Below are 7,331 nucleotides of genomic sequence, written 5' to 3'. Positions count from 1 at the left end.
CAAGGGCATGGCACTCAGCTCTGGTGAGGACCCTTTCAACTGCATCAATCATGGCAGACAGCAATGACAAGAAGTACATTGGAGAACTGAGAGATCACATTCTAGTATAAGAAGCCAGCGAGAGGAACTCAGGGGCAGGCTCAGGCTTTTATGACCACTCTTTTGAGAACTCACTCCAGGGGACCAGTTTTCTCTTCTGAAGGCAGAGCCTCCAGTGGCCTAAGGACCATCCACTGGGCCCCCTCTCTTGAAGTCCTACCTCCCAATATTGCCTTACTGAGGACCAAGTTCCCACACAAAGATCCCTGGGTTTAAGGCCATTGCATGGTGTCTGTTGCTTATGTACTACATGTATCTGTGCTTGTATGTAAAGAGAGTAATGTTTTTTCACCTTCCCTGCCAAGAAACTATTTTTACTTACCTGAGGATGATACTACCCTTGAGGTCAAGAATGTATGCACTAGGCTGAGAGGTAAAACTCTAAGGAAGTTGGTATGACACCATGACTTTTCATCTTTTTATTCCTAAAACACTAGTGCTTTAAACAGGAAAGTAGTAAATGTTTCTTGAACTGAATTGTTGTAACTAATTGGGGAAGGATAGGAAAGAAAAGGAGCATGTAACTCATGAGAGTGAGAAGCAGACATGGTACTGACCACATGGAAATAAAGTCCCTAAGGGAAAGAAGTGTTATAGAAAATCATTAATAAACATTTTCTAGGCAGGGTGCAGTGGTTCACGCCTGTAGTTCTAACTGCACAGGAGGCATAAGTTGGAGGATCTCAGGACAGGCCTGCCTGGGCAAAAGCAAAAAACAAATCCTAAAAAACAATACCATTCCAACTCTGAGACCCTATCTGAAAAATAACTAAAGCAAAAAGGACTGGAAGCATGGCTGAAGTGGTAGAATGTTTGCCTAGCAAGTGTAAGGCCCCAAGTTCAAACCCGAGTAAGACCAAAAATAAATAAACATTTTCTGAAACACTGAATTTACAAATCTTATTTATCACCTAACAACACTGACTACAACTGTTCCTAACATAATCTTAGGCAGTCAATACATATTTTTGATTGAATAAATTCATTCTTCAAAATGATTGCTGATCAGCATATATAAATTTCAAAGGTTGTCTGGTCATTTGAAAGTTAAGGAGTTTACTGTGATTAGTTCAATTAAGGATAAATCCTGTTCCCCATTTCCAACTTTAAACTAAAAAATTCTGGAGATTAAGTCAAGGTGCTCATCTTGTTTCATTTCTACATCATCCACGAACTGAGGGAAGCATTTGTTCTGGGTACTAAAGGCCAGTTACAAATTTCCAGGGAAACAAAACACTCACCTCACTGTATTTTGCTTTTCTGGTTTGTCTCTGCCTTCTAGATTATAAAGTCCCTAAAGGTGGGAAATGTGTAGGCCTAACTGAAATCTAGAAGATAAACATTTACTGAATATGTATGTACATTAGTCAAGATCCCTGCCCCACAGGGCAGGCAATCTAATATGACACATATATTAAAGGATTTTTTTTCCCCTGTGTCTTCTCATTCACAGTACAGACCAGGCACAGGGCCTGGCTGAGGTGCATATGGGGTAGGTTTACTTTGCCTCCTCTTTCTAAGCAGTCAGTGTAAGAACACAGCCCGTGGGCAGCAGCAGACATTTTAAACCCTGGTCTTGCTGGGCCAGCAGGATGGGGAAGGAATACACACTACCTGAAAGATTGCCTGAAGATTGTTTACAAGCTCAGTCAAAGCTTGTTAGGGAAACCATGGTTGGTTGGTTGAAAAAAGCTCCTGCCCCCCATGAATTGTAGGTCATGATGTTTGAGAGGTTATAATTATGCAAAAAGCCAGACTAAAACAACAACAAAAAAGTGCACATTGTATGATTCCAGTATACAAACTTTAGCATGTACAAACTATTCACAGTCACAGAAAGCAGTTCAGTGCCTTCTCTAGCCATGGGTTCCACACCTGTGGATTCAACCAACCAAAATTAGAAAAGACCTGGGAATAAAATTGCATCTGTACTGAACATACAGACCTTTTTAAAAATCATTATTCTCTAAAAATACAGCTTAACAATGATTTACTTAACATTTGCACTGTTAGGTATTAGACATAATTTAAAGATAAAGCATACAGGAGAATACGTATATGTTATATGCAAATACTATGCCATTTTTTTTTTGAAATCTTTGATTTTGGTAAGGGTGTGGGGAATACTGGGCCCAATGCCTTATGGATACCAAGGGACAACAGTGCAGTTGCTAAGGGATGTGATGGATGTGTGTGCTAAGGGATGGAGAGATTATAAAGGGTGCCTGGGACTTTGGGAGTGTGAATATGTTATCTTGATTATGGTGATTATATGAGTGAATACATATGTCAAAAATTATCAAACTGAACACTAAGATATGTGCAGGTTGTCATGCCAACCATTCTTCAATACATCCAGAGGATACTTTTTCCCCCAGGGGTACTAGGGCTTGAACTCAGGGCCTCACCCTTACTAGTCTTGCTAGGCAGGCCCTCTACCACTTGAACCACTCCACAGCTCTCCTTCAATACCTCTGTTTAAAGAGATAAGACAGAACCAGATCACAGAGGATCGGACTGAAGGGCTCCTCAAGTCTTGGGAGCAGGAAGGCAATGTATGAAAACCGTTTTAAGAAAACTAAACTGATTGTGGTCTTCTAAGAAGACAGGGAAGAGTAACATTTAGCAAACTAATAACCAACGCAGACTGGTGATAGCAAAGGAAATAAAAGACGGACATGTGTTAGGCTCAGGGAACAATCCCACCTTTGGTGCAGGTGTATGATGTATGCGTGTCTGTGGATGACATTTCTGGGAGGACACGATGGCCCTGCACCCAAATCCCAAAGAATTTCCACTGGAAAATAGAAGAGCATGACTTAGGGAAGCTCATTTTGCATTTGGGAGGAGGAGACAGTAAGATTTAAAACCTCTAGCCTCTCCGAAGCTCTAGTTAGCCCCCGCGAGCAGGCAGAGGCCAGGCTCGGGTAGGGGAGGTGACAATGACATCACGCCGCAAATCCAGGCCGGATGCCGGAGGCCGGGAACCTTAAACCTCAGCCACTTCCACTCGGAGAGCTGGGGGCAGAAGTGCCTGCAGCACCCGCTAGGTACCTGAGAGCTGGGCAGCACACCCAGACCGGCGGGCGGGCTGGCGTGCGGGCGGGCGGTTCTGGGAAACCAGGGCAGGCAGAGCAGCGCAGCGCGTGCCCGTGCTCGTACTCGTGCCCGGCGCGTGCGCGCGCCGCGCAGGGAGGAGGGAGGGAGCGAGGGAGCGCGCGCCCTTCACGTGACCCGGACCGCGGGAGGAGACGCACGCACACGACGCGCCCCTCACGTGGTCTGTCTTCAGCCCCGTCGCCGGCGGAGGCGGGCGCGGGCGCGTCCCTGTGGCCAGTCACCCGGCGGAGTTGGTCGCACAATTATGAAAGACTCGACTTCTGCTGCTAGCGCCGGAGCTGAGTTAGTTCTGAGAAGGTTTCCCTGGGCTGTCCTTGTCCGGCGGCCTCTGCTGCCGCCTCCAGAGACGCTTCCCGATAGATGGCTACAGGCCGCGGAGGAGGAGGAGGTGGAGTTGCTGCCCTTCCGGAGTCTGCCCCGTGAGGAGAATGGTACTGGACCCACGCAGGCCCGGGCGGGAAAGGGAAGGACCTTGTGGCAGGCGTGGGTCGCGTTGCCCGAGGGTGAAGGATCCCCCTCCCCGGACTGCCCGTGGTGTCCGGGGTCGTCCAGGCGGGACCCGCGTGCAGGGGTTCGGGGACCGCGGCGGGAGGAGGTAGCATGGGTGGCGCGATCGCTCGCCGCGGGAATCCCCTGCGCCAAGCGCCGGCTGGGACCTGGGCCTCGGAGGCGACGCGGCGCGGCGCGAGCCCGGGACACCTGGCCGCGCTCCCGGGGCTGAGTGCTGCGCCGGGCCTCCAAACCCCGCATCTCCCGGGAGGGAGCGCGGTCCTCCTGGCGCCGGTTGCTGGCAGATAAGGGAACCAAATGCTCTGTTAAAGTTCAATGTAGAACGGGAGGGAGGGCTGGGAGGGGACAAAAGACGATCGGGGACACGGGTTTGGAACCGTGCCTTGTTTGCTTGGCAAGCCAATGCTCTACAGGTACATTTTCCTTTTTGGAGCCAAAAAAAGAGGGAGGGATCTGGCTGAGAGACGGACGGTAGGTTTAGCTTGGAATCATCCTTAGCAAGCGTTAAGGATTTGGAGGGGGCTTCTGTGGGGGCCTGGGTATTTAAGTCGTACTGTTTCATCTCTTGCCCCAACAGAAGGGTTTGAGCCAAAGGTGCAGAGTGGACAGAGGGAGGAGGCGCACTGCAGCTGTGAGTAGAGTTTTTTGTTAAGGCCAGGAACCAAATTTGAAGAGTTCTTAGAAAGACAGTCATTTAGATCAAGGACTTGAGCACGGTAGGTATTTCTGGTGAGGATTTGAACTTGATCGGCTTCGGGATCTGCTGAGGTCTGGCACGCTTAACTTTTCTCTAGCAGCTCATTTCAAGGGTCTTGCTAAACTGAAGCTAGGGTTTTATTTTGTAGCACGAGTGCAGTCAGACTTTGCATACACAGTGATCTTCCACTAATTCCCACCTTCTTTGGCAGTGTAAAGTCAATAAAACGTCATCTCACCCTTTTCCTGATTTTTAAAAGAGTTTTAAGTCTCTCTTCCTTCGCAAAATTTTGGTATTATTACTTAAATGAATTTAAAGGAATCTGTGGAGGGGAAATTGAATCATTGTGGTTTGATAAGCAAGCCATTAATATTGACTCTTCACTGACAAGTCTAGGTTTCCTTTTTAGATGGTAAATAGCATAAATTTGAACATATCTCAATATTTAAAAAATATTTTCATGTATTTGAAATTTTTAAAAAGGAAATGAAGATGCTTCATCGTCTTCGAAGCCATACATTGTTTCCTGTGTTCCATTAGAGCAACAGACTCTTTGTTTCTATTGAAAGTGTGTAATTTCTTAGTTTTACCTCAGGCACCCTTCTCAAATTCAGTCTTTAATGCCTTGCTGTCTACATACTTTGAAACCTAGAGTTCAAAAACTAAGGTGTGGTCCAAGTTTCTCCTGTTTCTGTTGCCTTTCCATTCGTGTCCTTTTCTTTAGCAGACAGTCTTCCCCCAATGAGGTACTTACTACATAAATAGTTCACTAAACTTTGCACATAGTGTGAACTTAGTATTGGTTGGAGATGCTGTTAACAAACCTGTTGATTCTTCAAGAACAACCTCACTTTAAAATTTGAAATTAAGAGTCTGATTTTATTTTTTTACACTACTGAAGTCTTAATTGCTATTGAGTTGTGTGATTTTCATTACAATTTCCAAATGAGTTATAGTGAAGCCTTAGGATAACCTAAAAGTGGAGTTATTTATTCAAGAATCTTAATTTGTTCAGCTCCCTTAACTTTTCGATTAACACTTTGACCTAAAGTTCACCTAAGTATATTGCATCTACACTGTATAATTCTTATTGTAAACTGTTATTTAAGGCATTTGCTTCTGGTAGTCAGTTTTTGCTTTGACATTAAGAGAAGCCATATACAGTTTTTCTGTGTTTAAAAAGCTTTAGTCAGCCAGCTAACTAAAAAACAATGTCAAACAAAGTACCAAGAAAAACAAGTTTAAAAACTGGAGTGTCAGATTTTGTAAAAATAACTCTCATGGCTATTGGAAATTTTTGTTTTATTTATTTGGCAGTCAGTCATTTATTTGGTGATGTACCGTGATAAGCACTGGGGTGGCAAGGATAGGTTAGTGTCCTTTTTTTTTTGCCCACTCTGTGACTAAGCTTCATCTCCAGCCCCATAGAAAAGTCTCCTTTTAACAGCTACATTCTAGTAATTTATTAAAAATCTACGTGTTGTCCAGTTGAAGATGCATATTTTATAAAACAGACCATTAGCATCTACTTTATTTCAGGCACTGTAATTGATAACCTTAAAGGGAAATATGGATATACAAAAAACAAAAGGAGAGTATGACCATGACATAGGTTACTGTGGCAAGTATACACAAGGAGAGAAAGGACAGTCTGAACAGACTTGCAGAGGAACCAGTGGTAGAAGTGAGACATGATAGTGAATTGATGCTTTTAGTGTGAGGGAACTGATCTTTAGAGGAGAAGGGCATCCTTAGATTTTTCTGAGAACTACTGTACATAGTTTGGAATGTACAAAAACTCCTGTAGTGGAGCATGGGATGATGTGGTATGGGTGGCAATATTATAAAGATAGGTAACACCAGATTTCTGAAGGAATATGTATCATACAGAGGGGTTGGATTTTGTTCCTGAGGTGTTAGGCAGCACTATGGAGAGTGCATTGGCATGTGGTTAAACTGAAAAGAGAGAAACTCATAAGGAGGCCATTATAAGATTAATCCAATGTTGAGGGCCTGAAGTGATTAGCAGAAGAAAGAAGGAATGAATTAAAATGCTCAGGAGAGAGAGAACTCTGTCATTTTTGTAGAATATCTCTAATTTGTGTGTGTATACAAATGTTGGTAATAATCAGCCATAAAATAAAAACAATCATTTCATTGCCTAAAATGTGCAAATGTAATAATTGAAAGCAGTATTTAAAATATATGTTAAAAATTTTTTTGTCTGGTGATGCACTTACCTATGTCTCCCATGTGATAGCCCACCTATCTTCTCAGCTACATGGGAGACATAGGTAGGTGCATCTCTGTCCAGGCCTGCTCAGGCAAAAAGCAAGACCTGTCTCCACAAAAAGGGAGAGCAAAAAGGGCTGGAGATATGCTTGCTAGCTCAAGCTGTAGAGCACCTATCTAGCAAGCACAAAGCCCTAAATTCAACCCCTAGCATTGCCAAAAAAGAAAAAGAAAGATAACTGAAGTAAAAAGGGCTTGGGGGCATGACTTGAGTGGTAGAGATCTTGGTGAGGCCCTGAGTTCAAAAAATTTTTAAGTGGTTTATTGAAATATGCAGTTGCAAAATTGAAGAGGTCTGCCAATCATAGATATTTTGATCTAATGCTCTGATGCTCTCTCTAGTATTCTACTCTCAAACTCCCCCCTCACCCCTTTTGTTAAAGGATAGACCAGTGGATTGATGTTGGTAGCTCCAGTTGTGACATTTCCATTAATTTATTCACATAATACTTTATATGAAGTAATACATACTTTCTCTTTCTCTTTTCTTTTTGGGGAAATTTTGGCTTATCAGTAAATCACAGAGTTGTTTTTTGTTTTGTTTTTTTTTAAGGCATCTGTCCCATAAATACCTATTTTAATTGTGATACTTAGAGGCAAAATTCAGAGTAAT

General features: G+C 43.6%; 1 protein-coding gene and 1 non-coding gene across 2 annotated transcripts in view; one reads left to right on the top strand and one right to left on the bottom strand.

The window, feature by feature from the left end:
- Positions 1-1,532: 1,532 nt before the first annotated feature.
- On the bottom strand, positions 1,533-1,660 carry LOC141421136 (small nucleolar RNA SNORA51). Its single transcript, XR_012445810.1, has one exon. It is a non-coding gene; the product is annotated as a small nucleolar RNA SNORA51 (small nucleolar RNA).
- Positions 1,661-3,516: 1,856 nt separating this feature from the next.
- Positions 3,517-7,331, top strand: part of Trpm7 (transient receptor potential cation channel subfamily M member 7) — a 109,128-nt gene continuing 105,313 nt past the window's right edge. The window contains exon 1 of the mRNA XM_074065933.1: positions 3,517-3,650. Coding sequence (XP_073922034.1) covers positions 3,648-3,650 — 3 coding nt within the window. The 5' untranslated portion in view covers positions 3,517-3,647. The remainder of the gene's footprint in view (positions 3,651-7,331) is intronic.

This window comes from Castor canadensis, chromosome 2 (assembly GCF_047511655.1).
Source record: "Castor canadensis chromosome 2, mCasCan1.hap1v2, whole genome shotgun sequence".
Taxonomy (NCBI): Eukaryota; Metazoa; Chordata; class Mammalia; order Rodentia; family Castoridae; genus Castor; species Castor canadensis.
Note: the sequence above shows the minus strand (reverse complement) of the source record. Positions and strands in the feature narration are given on the sequence as shown.